Source organism: Bos javanicus, chromosome 10, assembly GCF_032452875.1.
Source record: "Bos javanicus breed banteng chromosome 10, ARS-OSU_banteng_1.0, whole genome shotgun sequence".
Lineage (NCBI taxonomy): Eukaryota > Metazoa > Chordata > Mammalia > Artiodactyla > Bovidae > Bos > Bos javanicus.
The window spans coordinates 9520481-9538640 of record NC_083877.1 but is presented as its reverse complement, the minus strand read 5'-3'; the positions used below and the strand labels follow the sequence as shown (position 1 = coordinate 9538640).

Sequence of the window (18160 nt, the reverse complement as noted above, 5' to 3'; positions counted from 1 at the left end):
AGAGTAGTATCATCTGCATATCTGAGGTTGGTGATAGCTCTCCCAGCAAAGACTTTGCTCTTAAGGGGCTCACACAAAATGCCACCTGGTTTGAGACCCAGGGCAGAAGAAGTCATCTGAAAAGAGCCTGGGTGGGACCCACTTGGAGAACCTCCTGGAGACAAAGAGGCAAGTGGAACTCACCTTGGGGACACAGATGCTGGTGGGAGCCAATTTGGGGAACTTGTGCCACCACGAGGACAGTGGTAATAGAAAATGCCAGTTTGGAATCTTCCTTCTTGCTTATCAGGGCTGGGACCTGACCCCACCCACCAACCTGTCAGCACCAGAATGAGGGCACCTCAGGCCAAGCTTCTAAGAGGTGGACCCAGCCTAACGCACCACCAGGCCAGAAGCCACAGACTCCTCTGAGCCCCCAGCTAACTCAGGACCCAGCCCCACAAACCACTGGTTAACATCAACCCCAAGATCTCCATAGCCATGCAGTCAAAGACCCCAGAGCTTGAGTCCATCCTCCACTGACACAGCGCTAGCCCTGGGACCCCCTGTATCCTGGCCCCATCCACAAACAGGCTGACTCTAGGTTTAGGATGCCCCTGTTCTGCAGTCAAAGACCTAGGACCCGCCTACATTCACCAGTGGGCCAGCACCAGCCCCAAGACTCAGACTTACGCAGCAAAGGGCAGTCACCAGACCTGGGAGTCCTTGGACCCCAATCCCACCCAAAAGAGGGCCAACACCAGCTTCTGAACACTATGCACCTGGCAAACAGCTATGTCAGAAACTGGCCCCATCCAGCAGAAGGCCAACATGGGATCTCGGACACCCAGCATACAAACCAGCCACCATGACACACAACTCTACCCAACAGAGGGCCAACACTAGCCCTGGGACCCCTGGGGCTTTGTAATCAGCCACTGCATGACACAGCCTGGCCCACCTAAGGCAAGGCATAGCAACCAACCAGACTGAGGGCCGGCCATGTCTACCAGACTGCCCACAGTAGTCGGTATGCAACAATGAAAGGGCCCATGCAACCTACATAGGGGGCAACCCCAGATCACGTAGCTCTGGGGATAAGAGAGGAGTGCACTGCTGGGACATGTAGGGACCACTTCTCTAAGATCAGGAAATGTAACAAACCTACCAAATATAGAGAAATGAAGACAGTACCTGAGCCAAAATGAGGTAATGGAGGAATATGTTTCAACAATATGATAAAACCCCAAAGGAAGAAGTAAGTAAAGTGGAGAAAGGCAATCTACACAAAAAATAATTTAAGGTAATGATCATAATAAAGAATGTAGGGCAGTGATAAGATTAACAAAGAGTTAGAAAGTACAAAGAGTAATCAAACAGAGCTGGAGATACAGTAACTGAAATTAAAACTACACTACAAGGGGTGAATAGTAGGTTAGATGATGCGGGGAACAAATCAGAGAACACGAAGAGAGAGCAGTGGAATCACTCAAACAGAACAGAAAAAAAAAGAATTTTAAAAAATGAGGACAGTTAAAAGATCTTGAAATCAACATCAAATATGCTAACATTCACTTCATAGAGGTCCCTTTCACAGAAGGTAAAAAGAAAAAAAGTGGGCAGAGAACATATTTGAAGACATAATAGCTGAAAACTTCCCTTCTCTGGGAAAGGAAACAGACATCTAGGTCAAAGCACAGACAGCCCCAAAGAGGATCAACCTAAAGAGGACTAGGAAGACACACTGTAATTAAAATAGCAAAAGTCAAGATAAAACAGAGTATTAAAAGCAACAAGGGAAAAGAAACAAGTTACATACAAGGAAACTCCCATAAGGCTTTCAGCTTCCTTTTTAAGAGAAACTCTACAGGGTGGAGGGGGCAGCACAGCACATTTAAAGTGACGAATGGACAAACCTGCAGCTAAGACGACGCACCAAGGTTTTCCTCCCCATTTGAAGGAGAGATCCAAAGTTTTACAGACGCACAAAAGCTGAAAGAATTCAACACCACAAAACCAGATTTATAAGAAATGTCAGAGACTTCTCAAAGTAGAAAAAGCCACTACCAGAAATATGAAAATTACAAAAGGAAAAATCTCACTGGCAAAGACAAGCATAAAGGTAGTAAATTAACCACTTATACAGCCCAGTAAAGCTTAAAAGACAAAAGCAGAAAAATTATCTATATCCACAACCATTAGCTAAGGAATACACGAAATAAGATGTAAAATATGATGTAAATGTGATGGATTGGAAGAGTAAAATTTCAGAGTTAAAATGTGTTCAAACTTATATAGATTGCTATATATAAACCTCTTAGTAACAACAAACCAAAAGTGTGTAATTGATACACACATGAAAGAGAGAAAGGAATTCAAATATAACACTAAAGATAGTCATCAAATCACAAAGGAAGAGAGCAAAGGAAAGAAATAAATTACAAAAATTATTCAGAAAAACAGTTAACACAATGCCAATAAGAACATACCTATCAGTAATTATTTTAAACATAAATAGACTAAATGGTCCAATCAAAAGACAGAGCAGCTGACTGAATACAAAAATAAGACTCATATATGTTCCGTCTACAAGAGAGTCACTTTAGACCTAACGTAACACACATGGACTGACAGTGAGGAGATGGAAAAAGGTATTCCTTGCAAACAAAAGCAGAAAAGTTGGAGGAGCAATACTTGTATCAGACAGAACGGATGGTAAAACAAACAGTAACAAAAGATAAAAAAGGACATTACATAATGATCAAGAGTTCAATCCAGAAACATATAATAGTGGGAAATATACATGCACCCAACATAGGAGTCTAAATATGCAAAGTACTACAATGTGAGAGACCTGGGTTCGATCCCTGGGTTGGGAAGATTCCCTGGAGGAGGAAATGGCAACCCTCTCCAGTACTCTTGCCTTGAAAATCCCATGGACAGAGGAGCTTGGTGCAGGCTACTATCCATGGGGTCGCAAAGAGTGGGGCACAACTGAGTGACTTCACTTTCACATACAGCACTAACACACATAAAAAGAAATTTGACATCAACCCAATATTAGGAGCAAACTTTAACACCCTACTTACATCAATGGACAGAAAATCAATAAGGTAACACTGGCCTTAACACAATGGGCCAAATGAAGTTAATAAATATACAGAAAGGATTCTATCCAAAGTATCAGAATCACATTCTTTTCAAATGCACTAGGAACATTCTCCAGGATAGTTCACATGTTAGGTTATAAAACAAGTCACAATAAACTTAAGAAAGCTGGCCTCATATCTAGCGTCTTTTCTGACCACAATGCTGTAAGACTAGACACCAACTACAAGGATAAAATGCAAAAAACCACAAACACGTGGAGACTAAATATGCTACTAAACAAACAATGGGCCACTGAAGAAATGAAAGAGGAAATTAAAAAAACAGCTGAAGAAACAGGAAACCACTATAATTCAAAATTTATAGGAAGCAGCAAAAGAAGTTTTGAAGAGTGAAGTTTATAGTGATATGTCTTAGATAAGAAAACTGGTGATATCAAGGGAATATTTCATGCAAGGATGGCACAATAAAGGGCGGAAAGAGTAAGGACCTAATAGAAGCAGAAAAGAAGAAGAAGAGGTGGCGAGAATACAAAAGAACTGTACAAAAAAAGGTCTTATTGACTCAGATAACCACAGTGGTGTGGTTACTCACCTAGAGCCAGACATCCTGGAATGCGAAGTCAAGTGGGCCTTAGGAAGCATTACTACGAACAAAGCTAGTGGAGGTGATGGAATTCCAGTTGAGCTATTTCAAATCCTAAAAGATGATGCTGTGAAACTGCTGCACTCAATATGCCAGCAAATTTGGAAAACTCAGCAGTGGCCACAGGACTGGAAAAGGTTAGTTTTCATTCCAATCCCAAAGAAAGGCAATGCCAGAGAATGTATAAACTACCATACAGTTGCTCTCATTTCACATGCTAGCAAGGTAATGCTCAAAATCCTTCAAGCTAGGCTTCAGCAGAATGTGAACTGAGAACTTCCAGATGTTCAAGCTGGATTTAGAAAAGTTAGAGGACCCAGAGATCAAATTGCCAACATTCACTGGATCATAGAAAAAGCAAGAGAATTCCAGAAAAACATCCACTTCTACGTTACTGACTACTCTAAAGCTTTTGAGTGTGTGGATCACAATAAACTCTGGAAAATTCTTTAAGAAATAGGAATACCAGACCACCTTACTTGTCTCCTGAGAAACCTGTAAGTGGGTCAAGAAGCAACAGTTAGAACAGGACATGGTTCCAAACTGGGAAAGGACTATCACAAAGATACGTATTTCATCCTGTTCATTTATCGTATATGCAGAGTTCAGTTCAGTTCAGTCACTCAGCCGTGTCTGACTCTTCGCGACCCCATGGCTTCCCTGTCCATCACCAACTCCCAGAGCTTGCTCAAACTCATGTCCATCGAGTCAGTGATGCCATCCAACCATCTCATCTTCTGTCGTCCCCTTCTCCTGCCTTCAATCTTTCCCAGCATCAGGGTCTTTTCCAGTGAGTCAGTTCATCGCATCAGGTGACCAAAGTATTGGAGCTTCAGCTTCAGCATCATTCCTTCCAATGAATATTCAGGACTGATTTCCTTTAGGATGGACTGGTTGGATCTCCCTGCAGTCCAAGGGACTCTCAAGAGCCTTCTCCAACACCACAGTTGAAAAGTATCAATTTTTCAGTGCTCATACATGCAGAGTACATCATGCAAAATACAAGGCTAGACGATTCACAAGATAAAATCAAGACTGCCAGAAGAAATATCAACAACCTCAGATATGCAGATAATACCACTCTAATGGCAGAAAGTGAAGAGGAACAAAGGAGCCTCTTGATGAAAGTGAAAAGAGGAGAGTGAAAAACCTGGCTTGAAACTTAACATTCAAAAAACTAAGATCATGGCATCCAGAACCATGACTTTGTGGCAAACAGATGGGGGAAAAAGTGGAAGCAGTAACAGATTTTATTTTCTTGGACTCCAAAATCACTGCAGATGGTGACTGCTATGACAAACCTAGACAGCTTATTAGAAAGCTAAGACATCTCTTTGCTAACAAAGGTCCCTACAGTCAAAGCTATGGTTTTTCCAGTAGTCAGGTACATATGTGAGTTGGACCATAAAGAAGGCTGGGCACCGCAGAATTGATGCTTTCAAACTGTGTTGCTGGAGAAGGCTCTTGAGAGTCCCCTGGACTGCGAGGAGATCAAACCAGTCAACCCTAAAGGAAATCAACCCTGAATATTCATTGGAAGGATAGATGCTAAAGCTAAAGCTCTAATACTTCAGCCACCTGATGAAGAGCTGACTCATTGAAAAAGACCCGGATGCTGGGAAAAACTGAAGACAGAAGGAAAAGGGGGTGGCAGAGGACGAGACGGTTAATAGCACCACTGACTCAACGGACATGAATTTGAGCATACTCCAGGAGATAGTGGAGGACAGAGGAGCCTGGTGGGCTGCAGTCAATGGGGTCATAAAGAGTTGGACACAACTTAGTAACTGAACAATAACAAACAACAGAAAATAAAAGAGTATCTGCAAAACAGACATTTTTGTATAGAAAAAAAATTAAATGCTTTAAAAGCTTATTTTTTAAAGAAATGAAATAACCTTTTCTAAAATTCTTCTGAAGTACAAAAAGTCACTATTAACAATCATTTTGTTAATATGGATGAGGTATATTAACAATGGAAGAAATAACCATTCAAAACTAGGGCCCAAAGGAAATACAAATAATGTTTTATGTATTTATCTCTTCCACACTAAATTATTCTAGCTTTTATATCAATTAAAGAAAATTTTGTATTCCCTTAATATACAATCTCCTATGACTCGTCCATTTGTTATTTGACCCATAACTAGTATTTAATTCTTTGAATAGTCTACTCTAAAAACATAAAAAAATACTGCTTGGGAATAACCTAAAAGAAACTGTTCCTTTATCTAAAGAGGTACAAGAGAAGACACTCTTGCATTTCAATTATTTTATATTTAGATTCAAAGATGACACCACAGGGAAAACAAAGGCCCCACAGTGCTCCTACTTGGCACTTTAGACGCCAGTGATTAGCGAACTCCCAATTAGGTGAGATTTCAGAATGCCAACAAAAGTTATCAAAATTGAATTCATTGTCAATGAAATGAAAATATACCACAGATCACGGTTCAGCTGGTGCTGGAGACACAGAATAGCCTAATAAAAAGAAACTAACTCTTCTATTGCTGTCTCGCATACAGGGTTATCGTTACCATCTTTCTAAATTCCATATATATGCATTAGTATATTATATTGGTGTTTTTCTTTCAGGCTAACTTTAGTCTGTATAATAGGCTCCAGTTTCATCCACCTCATTAGAACTGATTCAAATGTATTCTTTTTAATGGCTGAGTAACACTCCTTATGGCAGAAAGTGAAGAGGAACTAAAAAGCCTCTTGATGAAGGTGAAAGAGGAGAGTGAAAAAGTTGGCTTAAAGCTCAATATTCAGAAAACAAAGATCATGGCATCTGGTCCCATCACTTCATGGGAAATAGATGGGGAAACAGTGGAAACAGTGTCAGACTTTATTTTGGGGGGCTCCAAAATCACTGCAGATGATGACTGCAGCCATGAAATTAAAAGACGCTTATTCCTTGGAAGGAAAGTTATGACCAACCTAGATAGCATATTCAAAAGCAGAGACATTACTTTGCCAACAAAGGTCCGTCTAGTCAAGGCTATGGTTTTTCCAGTGGTCATGTATGGATGTGAGAGTTGGACTGTGAAGAAAGCTGAGTGCCGAAGAATTGATGCTTTTAAACTGTGGTGTTGGAGAAGACTCTTGAGAGTCCCTTGGATTGCAAGGCGATCCAATCAGTCCATTCTGAAGGAGATCAGCCCTGGGTGTTCTTTGGAAGGAATGATGCTAAAGCTGAAACTCCAGTACTTTGGCCACCTCATGTGAAGACTTGACTCATTGGAAAAGACTCTGATGCTGGGAGGGATTGGGGGCAGGAGGAGAAGGGGATGACAGAGGATGAGATGGCTGGATGGCATCACTGAGTCAATGGACATGAGTCTGAGTGAACTCCGGGAGTTCGTGATGGACAGGGAGGCCTGGCATGCTGCGATTCATGGGGTCGCAAAGAGTCAGACACAACTGAGCGACTGAACTGAACTGAACTGAACACTCCATTGTGTATATGTTCCACAGCTTTCTTATCCATTCGTCTGCCGATGGACATCTAGGTTGCTTCCATGTCCTGGCTACTATAAACAGTGCTGCGATGAACATTGGGGCACACATGTCTCTTTCAATTCTGGTTTCCTTGGTGCGTATGCCCAGCAGTGGGATTGCTGGGTTATAAGGCAGTTCTATTTCCAGTTTTTTAAGCAATCTCCACACTGTTCTCCATAGTGGCTGTACTAGTTTGCATTCCCATCAACAGTGTAAGAGGGTTCCCTTTTCTCCACACCATCTCCAGTATTTATTGCTTGTAGACTTGTAGATGGCAGCCATTCTGACTGGCGTGAAATGGTACCTCATTGTGGTTTTGATTTGCATTTCTCTGATAATGAGTGATGTTGTATAGAACAGTCTTTTGGACTCTGTGGGAGAGGGAGAAGGAGAGGGTGGGATGATTTGGGAGAATGGCATTGAAACATGTATAATATCATATATGAAACGAATCGCCAGTCCAGGTTCGAAGCATGATACTGGTTTCTTGGGGCTGGTGCACTGGGATGACCCAGAGGGATGGTACGGGGAGGGATGTGGGAGGGGCATTCAGAATGGGGAGCACGTGTATACCTGTGGCAGATTCATGTTGATGTATGGCAAAACCAATACAATGTTGTAAAGTAATTAGCCTTCAATTAAAATAAATAAATTTATATTAAAAAAAAAAAAAAGAAACTAACTCTTCTAGAGCCAAAACAGTGTGCATAGATAACTTTTAGAGGGCATTAACTGCTTATGAAAAGCCTGACCCGTAGTGGTTATAAACTATGGCCACATACCCCCTCAAAGGACTTTTTTCTTTTAAAACATACACTGTGGGAATGCAGTCAATAATAAACTATCTTTGTATCATGATAGATGGCAGTTAGACTTCTTGCAATGATCGTTTTGACACATAGAGAAATACTGGATCACCGTGTTGTGCACCAGAAACACAAAGAGTGCTGCAGGTCAACTACACTTCAACTCACTCACAGAAAAAGATGTCGAATCTGAGGTTATATGGGCGGGGTGGGCGGGAACTGGATGATTCAATCCCCCCTTCAAAAGGTACCAATTTCAAGTTATAACATATGTAAGTACTAGAGATGTAAGTACAACATGGAAAGTACACCGTCAAGGCTGTATATTGTCACCCTGCTTATTTAACTCCCGTGCAGAGTACATCATGAGAAACGCTGGGCTGGAAGACGCACAAGCTGGAATCAAGATTGCTGGGAGAAAGATCAATAACCTCAGATATACAGATGGCACCACCCTTATGGCAGAAAGTGAAGAGGAACTAAAAAGCCTCTTGATGAAGGTGAAAGAGGAGAGTGAAAAAGTTGGCTTAAAGCTCAACATTCAGAAAACTAAGATCATGGCATCCAGTCCCATCACTTCATGGCAGATAGATGGGTAAACAGTGGCTGACTTTATTTTGGGGGGCTCCAAAATCACTGCAGATGGTGATTGCAGCCATGAAATTAGAAGACGCTTACTCCTTGGAAGGAAAGTTATGACCAACCTAGACAGCTTATTAAAAAGCAGAGACATTACTTTGCCAACAAAGGTCCACCTAGTCAAGGATATGGTTTTTCCAGTGGTCATGCATGGATGTGAGAGTTGGTCTCTAAAGAAAGCTGAGTGCCGAAGAATTGATGCTTTTGAACTGTGGTGTTGGAGAAGACTCTTGAGAGTCCCTTGGACTGCAAGGAGATCCAACCAGTCCATCCTAAGGGAGATCAGTCCTTGCTGTTCACTGGAAGGACTGATGTTGAAGCTGAAACTCCAATACTTTGGCCACCTGATGCAAAGAGCTGACTCATTTGAAAACTCCCTGATGCTGGGAAAGATTGAGGACAAGAGGAGAAGGGGATGACAGAGGATGAGATGGTTGGATGGCATCACCAACTCAATGGACATGAGTTTGGGTAAATTCCGGGAGTTGGTGATGGACAGGGAGGCCTGGCATGCTGTGTGCAGTTCATGGGGTTGCAAAGAGTCGGACACAACTGAGCGACTGAACCGAACTGTATATTATATATGAAAACTGTTAAGAGTAAATCCTAAGAGCTCTCATCACAAGGGAAAATCTTTAAAGTTTTTTATTTTGTACCTATATAAGATAATGGATGTTTGCTATACTTATTAAATCATTTCATGATATATGTAAGTGTGCTGTACCATGCTTACATATATGCATATATATGTATATGTAAGTGTACAAACCATTATGCTGTACACCTTAAACTTACATAAAGCTGTATGTCATTTATATCTCAATGAAACTGAAAGGGAAGGAAAAAACAGCAAGTTTTGAGCAAGCATGGAAAAGAAAATAAAAAGAAAAATCAGGTGTTTTCATTGGCTCTCAACTGCTATTAAATTAAGAGAAATTCTTGCCATTACAAATAAGAAATCTGGCCAAACTATATTTTAACATACATTATCTCCATTTATTATACTTCATAAAATCATCTCATTTAAATTCCTTATTTTACAAAGAATATGAAACTGGAACAGGTCTTGAAAGAGCGCTTGTAAGTCTTCCATTGACAGAGCAGCCCAGAGGTCAAGTATGCCATGCACAAAATCAAGGCAAAGGAATGTCTACGATGGATTAAAGAAGCCGAGCAGCACACCGCACGTGGAGTAGAAAGCCCAGCTCCGGCAGCGCTGTGAAAGGCCACCCCAGCCCCATGACCGCAACCACCACAATCTCATTTCCCAGCATGAGGTTCACTTTCAAAAAGCTTCAGAGTGCTGGGTTTGTTTGGGATTTTTTTTTTTTATAGATTAATATAGTAACTATACAAAAAGTGAACTGAAGGAAGTGGGGTATGAGTTATTTGTAAAAACAATTTCTGGGTTAGCTGAGGTTGGAAATGGAAAAGAAGAAAGATGGAGCAGACACTAAGACAGTTTCTAAGAAAGTGACTAAAAAAGTCATGCAAGCACTGACAAAGAACTGACCTAAGTGTTAAATGCAATCACGTGAGAAAGCACTCAGAATCACTCATTCACAATTGGTACTTAATAAATTTTCTTTTTAAAACACTGCTTGAGATAAATTTGCATACTATACAGTTCAGCCTTGTAAAGTATACCATTCAGTGGTTTTCAGTATATTCAGTGTTGTGAATATATGTGTGTATACACACAATCTAATTTTAGAACATTTTCATCACCTCCAAAAAAGAAATTCTATAACCGTCTGAGGGACAGGGAAGCCTGGCGTGCTGCAGTCTATGGGGTCGGCAAGGAGCCAGACACAACTTGGTGACTGAACAATACCCATTTGCAGTCACCCTCCAGCCCACCCCTAGACAGTTCACGAAAATGGATTCATGCAATATGTGGTACTAACAAATGTTTCTTTGAATATGAATCGGAACTTCTGGAAGTTCTGCTAGTTCTGAAAAGAGGATGAGTTTATGGTGTATTACTGTGAGACAATGACACCAATCAACCAGAGCAGGGCAACAGTCACCTGACGATGCCACTGAACGGCTGGTAAAGCACTCTTCCAACTCCAAGACCAGAGTCCATGCAGGCAGGGAAGAGACTGAAACACGCAGAAGGCTGAAATCCCCAAGGGAAAAAAGCCTGCACAGCAAAAGCACAAAGAGCAGAGAACTGACTGCACTGAAGACGACTTTCACTTATGAGCGGAATGAAGAAATGGAGGAGGAAGACTAGTCTCAGAGGCAGGAGAATCAGGACATAATTAAGAAGGCTGAGGAAGAGGGGCCACCAGCAACACAGAAGGCCTCCGGGTCCAAGGAGGAGGAAAATGGAATTAGTAACTTCAGAAAGCAGAGTTTCAGTAGTCATGCGTATGTATGTCTAAAAGGAAGTAAAAGCTTAAAATGCAGGAAAATATGGACAGGAAGAATATAGAATAAGTTTCACAGTTTTGAGAAGGATTAAAGGCAAACACAAGCCAAATATTGGAGAAGGAAATGGCAACCCACTCCAGTGTTCTTGCCTGGAGAATCCCAGGGACGGCGGGCCCTGGTGGGCTGCCGTCTATGGGTTTGCACAGAGTTGGACACGACTGAAGCGACTTAGCAGCAGCAGTAGCAGCAAGCCAAATATTTCAAGAATTCAGTTTTCCTAAATATAAGGTACAGTTATTTCTATGCAATCCTTGTATATATTCTAAGTTACGAGATAGTAAAGGAAAAAAAAATGTTATTTTAATGTGAAACACATCAAAAAGTATCATTTTAAAACATAGGTGTTATTCACAAGGTTTCTATACCATGTTGGAACATGTGGAATCTAGGAAAATGGTACAGATGAACTAATTTCCAGGGTGGGAATAGAGATGCAGACATAGAGAAGGGACATATGGACATGGTGGGGGAAGGGGAGCGTGGGACTGACATGTATACACTACCACGTGTAAAACACACAGCTAGTGGGAAGCTGGTGCATAGCACAGGGAGCTCAGCTTGGTGCTCTGTGATGACCTAGAGGGGTGGGAGAAATGTCCAAGAGCGAGGGGATATATGTATACATAGAGCTGATTCACTTCCCTGTACACCAGAAACTAACACAACATTATAAACATTATACACCAATAAAAAGTAAAAATATATATTAATATATATCTAATGTATTAGATAATATAATAATATAGCAAGGAGATCAAACCAGTCAATCCTAAAGGAAATCAGTACTGAATATTCTTTGGAAGGACTAATGCTAAAGCTGAAACTCCAATACTTTGGCTACCTGATGCAAAGAACTGACTCATTGGAAAAGACCCTGACGCTGGGAAAGATTGAAGGCAGGAGGAGAAGGGGACGACAGAGGAGGAGATGGTTGGATGGCATCACCAATTCGATGGACATGAGTTTGAGTAAGCTCCAGGAGTTGGTGATGGACAGGGAAGCCTGGCGAGGTGCAGTCCATGGAGTCGAAAAGAGTCGGACACAACTGAGCAACTGAACTGAACTGAATTACATATCTAAAACATAGTAAAACTTCATATAAAATAAAAACATTTGTTTTTTTCCCACTACCCTATGTAATCATTTTTTAAGGCAATGAAAACAGCCATGGGAATTCTATAGGAGGAAACAGTCATCCTTCAGTATTTGTGGGGTATTGGTTCCATGATATCCCTTACCCTCACATCCAAGGGTACCAAAATCTGAGGATGTTCTCAAGTCTCCTATACGAAGTGGGGCAGTATCTGCATATAACCTATGCACATCTTCCCTGTATGTATACTTGAAATCACCTCTAGATTACTTATATACTCTAATACAATGTAAATAGCTGTTAAACCAATTAGGTAGTATCTAAATAGCTGCCGATGTGGAGCAAATTCAAGCTTTGCTTTTTGGAACTTCCTGGAATTTCTTCCTCTAATATTTTCAATTCACAGTTACTCAAATTAGAAGATATGGAACTTGTGGATATAGAGGGCCAACTGTATAGCTAATTGGGATTTTTACTAAAACCAAAATTCAATCTGTATTTCAGCCTGAATCTGTTACCAGCTCATATACTCTTAGGTAAAATAATCTAGCATTTTCAAATTTTAAATACAAATAAAACGTATGCACTACACACAGAATGGTTACTTCTATTTATTAACTGAGCTAGAATGCCATATTCAAAAAAAGAAATCAGAATATACAGAAAGATAACAAGTTTTAAAAATGAGGTTGATTCTTCAATCAATAAAAGAAGGTTTCAGTTAATAAAATTTTAAAATACTCCTTTTTTACAGCAAGTTTAAAATGTGATGCAATTTTCTAAAATTTATCTATACATAACCTTTTTTTTTGGCCTCACCATTTAGCATACAGGATCTTCCTCAACCAGGGATTGAACCCAGGCCCCTGCACTAGGAGCACAGTCTTAACCACTGGACCACCAGGGCAGCCCATTCTATATATAACTAATTGTGAAAAGTAATCTTCAGAGAGCAAACTTGCATAAGAACAACAATAAAATGACTTGAGATTACACTAAATTAACAAGATGGGGAAATGAGAACCGAATATCAGGTTCACTAAAAAAATTTACAGACATAAAACTTCACTTACCTTTTTAAACATAACTAGTGAGATGACTGCTGATGCTGTGAAAAGTGCTGCTATGATAATCATCATGATTCCAACAGGAATACTTTTGTTGAGACCAGTAAGGGATGAAATCCAACCACTATGAAATTTTAAAAAAGTATAATCAGGCAAATAAGTTAACACACAATTTTAAAAACAATCACATAATAACTAACACATACTCAGCTTTTATGAGCCAAGGAACATTTTAGTTCTCTGTATGCATTAACTCATTTAATTCTCACAACAACTCCCTATGATATATGTTATATTTAATCCCTATTTCACAGATGAGAAACTGAGTCACCAAGATTATTCAGTAACTTGCCCAAGGCCACACAGCTAATAAAAACAGCATAGTCTGAATTCAAACCTAAGCACCAAAATCCAGAGCCTTAAATATGAACACAAGATTTTACATTTTTTAAACCTGTGAGTTCATTATTTTTTTTAATTTTATTTTAAATTCTGTTTAATTATGTAAGAAAATATTTGAGAACCACATATTCAACAAAGAGCTAGTATTCAAAATATATAAAGTGAAGTTGTGTCTGACTCTTTGCGACCACATGGACTGTAGCCCACCAAGCTCTTCCATCCATGGGATTTTCCAGGCAAGAATACTGGAGTGGATTGCCATTCCCTTCTCCAGAGGATCTTCAAGAACCTTCAAATCTCAACCTTAAAAGTAAATCTTTAAAATAATTTCAATTAGAAAGTAGACAAAGACATGAAGAGACAGTTCACCAAGAGAATATAAAGATGGCAAACAAGCACAAAAAAAGATAAAACCTAAGACATTAGAGAAATGAATATTAAAGCCGCAGTGTGACATCACTACACAGCTATCAGATTGGCTCGGAAAACAAAAAATGAGTGACAGCACCGGCGCCTGGTGCAGACGTGGAGCTGAAGACTCATATGTTGTTGCTGGAACTGTAAAACGGGGCAGCTATTCTGGTGAGCACTGTCTGGAAAATAGTTTTTTAAAACACCAAACACGGAACTCCCTGAAGGTCCAGTGGTTAGGACTCTGCACTCTCACTGGTTCAATCCCTTGTTAGGGAACAGCCCCAGTAGGGGGCAGGGGGTGGGGGGAGGGATCATTTTTAAATAAATAAATAAAAATTAAAAACATGCAGCTTCCATATGAACCAGCAACATCACTCTTCTTCTTGGGTACTTACCACAGAGAAATGAAAATTTATGTTCACACAAAAACTTGTTCATGAATGTTTATAGCAGAATAGCCCCAAACTGGGAACAATCCAAGGTCCTTCAACTGGTGATGGTTAAACACACTGTGGTCTGTCCATACCATACACCGTTCAGCAATGAAAAGGGATAACTACTCACAGACGCAACAACCTGGATGCATCTCCAGAGTATTATGCCTAGTGAAAGCAGCTAAAGGCTGCATACTGTATGACTCCACTTATACAACATACTCGAGGGGACAAGCAGGTCAGTGACGCCAGGGCTAAGGAGGGACATGAGTGTGGCAATAAACAGCAGAATAAAGGACCTTTTGGTGATGAAAACATCCTCTGTCTTTACTGTATCAATGTCAAGATCTTGATTTTGATACTACACCCTAGTTTTACAATATGTTACCACTGGGGAAAATAAAGGAATAAAGGATAACTTGGGGATCTCTCATTTCTTACTGAGTCTGTGACTCAACAATTATCTCAGAATAAACAGCTTAATTTTTTAGTCTGCAGAATTACATGAGATCTATCTTATAACAGGTCACCTTGTATGCACCCTCACTAGCGGATTCCTGTGCTATTTAGTCTCCTCACAAGCTTCTATGCTCAGTTTTAACACTTTTTCCTGTCTGTACTAAAAAGCAAAAGAAATTATTTTGGATTCATTATAAATAAAAAAGCACTAACATAAACAGTGTATTTTTTTTAATTAAACATTTAAAACATCTTTCTATCAAATGCTAAAGACTAAAACTTTTAAATGATAATGAATGCTACTTTTTCTGATTTAAAATACCCTAATAAATTACATGCATGTATATGTGCTCGTTAGATCTTCAAAGGTATCGACAGTTGTGACTTTCAGCGTCTACTCTAATTCAGCATTACATACTACATCCAAGGCTTCAGATACACTCTAGTTACATGATGAGTGTAGTTCACATACACAGTGCAGCAAAGTTGCTTTGTATATGCTGTTGGCTTACAAAAATTCAACTGCATGCAACAGTTAGAGAGAGGGATGATTTTATAAGTATGTATTCTTCTATGCACCACCACTCAAAGAACGTTTGCTCCAGAGTATCTGAAGAGAGACATAAAATCTATTACCTTCTAACTGGGGTCTAAAGAGCCTCAGTTCCTGAGGGTGCCCCACTGAGTGAGCATTTTGCCATACTAAGAATGACTCTATTGTTTAAAGATAGATCCTTAACAAGCATGCAGTGACTCTACTTTTCAGACATGTGCATGTATGTTTGCAGTTATGTGTCTAGGAAGACACATGTTTACATACCGAAAATACCACTTTACACATAACAAGTACTCTTTTCTTAAATTCCTTCAAAGGTTAGTCCTTAGGAAATTTTTTAATTGCCTTTTTCAATATTTGTTTACTTTTGTTAATCTGGTTTTTCTATGTCAAGTATTTTTTAGGAATTCAAAAATTATATTAAGATATTAGAAGAAGAGATTATAGCTAATTAAAGTAAATGACTTACCAGTTACCCCAGTTATGAAATCCTGCAGCCTGGAGTACGTGCACAGCAAACTGACAGATATAGACGAAAAAGAACACGAAGAACCGGAAGGAGCTGTCACTCCTGGTTTTAAAAAGAAAGGGGAAAGAGCGGGAATAGGGAGACAAAGAGAAAACGTCAGCATTTTTCTCAGTATGTTTACATTCACATGTAGACTGACATACAAAATTAAAAAACATTTTTAAAAATATCAGTGGCAACTACTTGAACTGTCTGCACAAATGCTAGACGATGTTACTATTATTCTCACAAATTTCCAAGTGCACCACAAAACACCTTGGCAAAGGAAAATTATTTTGTTTTCCTTTTATTTTTTATTAAATAGCTTCACTGAATTATAATTAATATAATAAACTGCAAATATTTAAAATATACAATTCTGTAAGGTTTGACTTAAGTATATAACCATGAACCTTTTATAATCAAAATAGTGAACATAGTCCAAAATTTTGTGTACCTGGTTAATTCCTGCCTCCCCACCCACTGCTTTCTGTCACAATAGTTACCTATTTTAAGGGTTTTATTTAATCGGATCATATAGTATATCTATTTTTCCTTGTCTGCCTGCTTTCATTCAGCACAGTTATTTTCCAATTCACTCATGATGTTGCCATGTAACAAGAGTCCATTCCTCTTCTGAGGAATACTGCTGAGCAGTATTCCATCGCACAGTATGCTACAGGTAACCTATCCATTCATCTGTTGATGGACAGTTAGGTTGTTTATGGTTTCTCCTTCTACAAATAAAGCTGCCATGGACATTAATGTCCACATATGAACATTTATTTTTCTCCTGGTAAATAATTACCTAGAAGTGGAATGGCTAGAACCCATGTTAGAGATAAGTTTAGCTTTTTAAGAAACTGTAAAATTGTTTTCCAAAGGAGTTGTTCTACTTCATATTCTCAGTGGCAGTATATGAGAATGCCAGTTACCTCCACATCTCATTAAGACTTGGCACAATCAATTCCTTAAATTTTAGCCATTCTAAGAGTTGTATAGAGGTAACTCAATTTAAATTTGCGTTTCCCTAATAACTAATGTTGAGCACATTTTCATCCACATTTTTGTCATCCATGGCAAACTATCAAAATATTTTTCCAAGGTTTTAATTTGCTTTTTCCCCTTACTGTTGAGTTTTGTGAGTTTGAATATACAGGTCTTTTTATCAGATAAATGCTTTGTAGAATTTTCTCCCAGATTGTGGCTTATCTTTTTATTCTCTTAAGAATGCCTTTTAAAGAACAAAGTTTTGTCTTTTTATGGACTCAAATTTATCAATTTGCCCTTTTATGAACCTTGATTTTATTGTTTTATCTAAGAAATCTGTGCTAAAGATACAAAGATTTTTTTCTTGTTTTCTCAAGAAGTTTTATATTTGTTGATTTAACATTTAAGTTTATGTCCCCTTTTTTAGTTAAGTTTTAAGATACAGTATAAGGGATGGATTAAAGTTCTTTTATTCCAACATAAATGCCAATTATTCCAGCATCATTTCTTAAAAAGACTATTCTCCCTGCACTACACTGTACCTTTCTTTAGAAAATCACTCATCTATATTTGGGTGGGTTATTTCTGGACACTCTGTCTCATCGTTCTATTTGTCAGCCTTTATGTCAGTATCACACCTTTATGATTGCTTAAGTTTTCTAGTGTGCCTTCCAATTAGGTATGTTAATCTTCCAGCTTTGCTGTCATTTTTCAAAGTTGTTTTGGCTATTCTAGGCTACTACGTTTCTATATATCTTTTAGAATCACCTGGCTCACTTCTATAAAACAACCTAAAAGGATTTTAATAGGGATTGCACTGTGTCTATAGATCCCTTTGGAGAGAATTCACATCATATAATAATGCTGAGTCTTCCAATCCATTAACAAGGTATATCTCTCCATTTATATTTTCTACATAGATGATTATGTAATCCATGAATAAAGTCAATTTTACTCCTTCCTTTCTAATGTGAGGCTTCTTACTTGGTTTTCTGACCTGTTTATACTGGTGAGAACCTCTACTACAAAGTTTAAAATAAGTGGTGAGAATAAACATCTTTATCTTCTTCTTGATCTTAAACAGAAAGCTTTTAGTCCTTCACCATTAAGTATGATG

At 39.1% G+C, this 18160-nt stretch overlaps 1 protein-coding gene across 5 annotated transcripts in view; it reads right to left on the bottom strand.

The window, feature by feature from the left end:
- The window catches only part of SCAMP1 (secretory carrier membrane protein 1), a 150793-nt gene that overhangs the window by 39944 nt on the left and 92689 nt on the right, over positions 1 to 18160 (bottom strand). For all 5 annotated transcript variants that reach the window (XM_061430045.1, XM_061430046.1, XM_061430047.1 and 2 more), the window contains 2 exons: positions 16015 to 16116; positions 13287 to 13404 (listed from right to left, as the gene is read on the bottom strand). In XM_061430045.1, coding sequence (XP_061286029.1) covers positions 13287 to 13404; positions 16015 to 16116 — 220 coding nt within the window. The remainder of the gene's footprint in view (positions 1 to 13286; positions 13405 to 16014; positions 16117 to 18160) is intronic.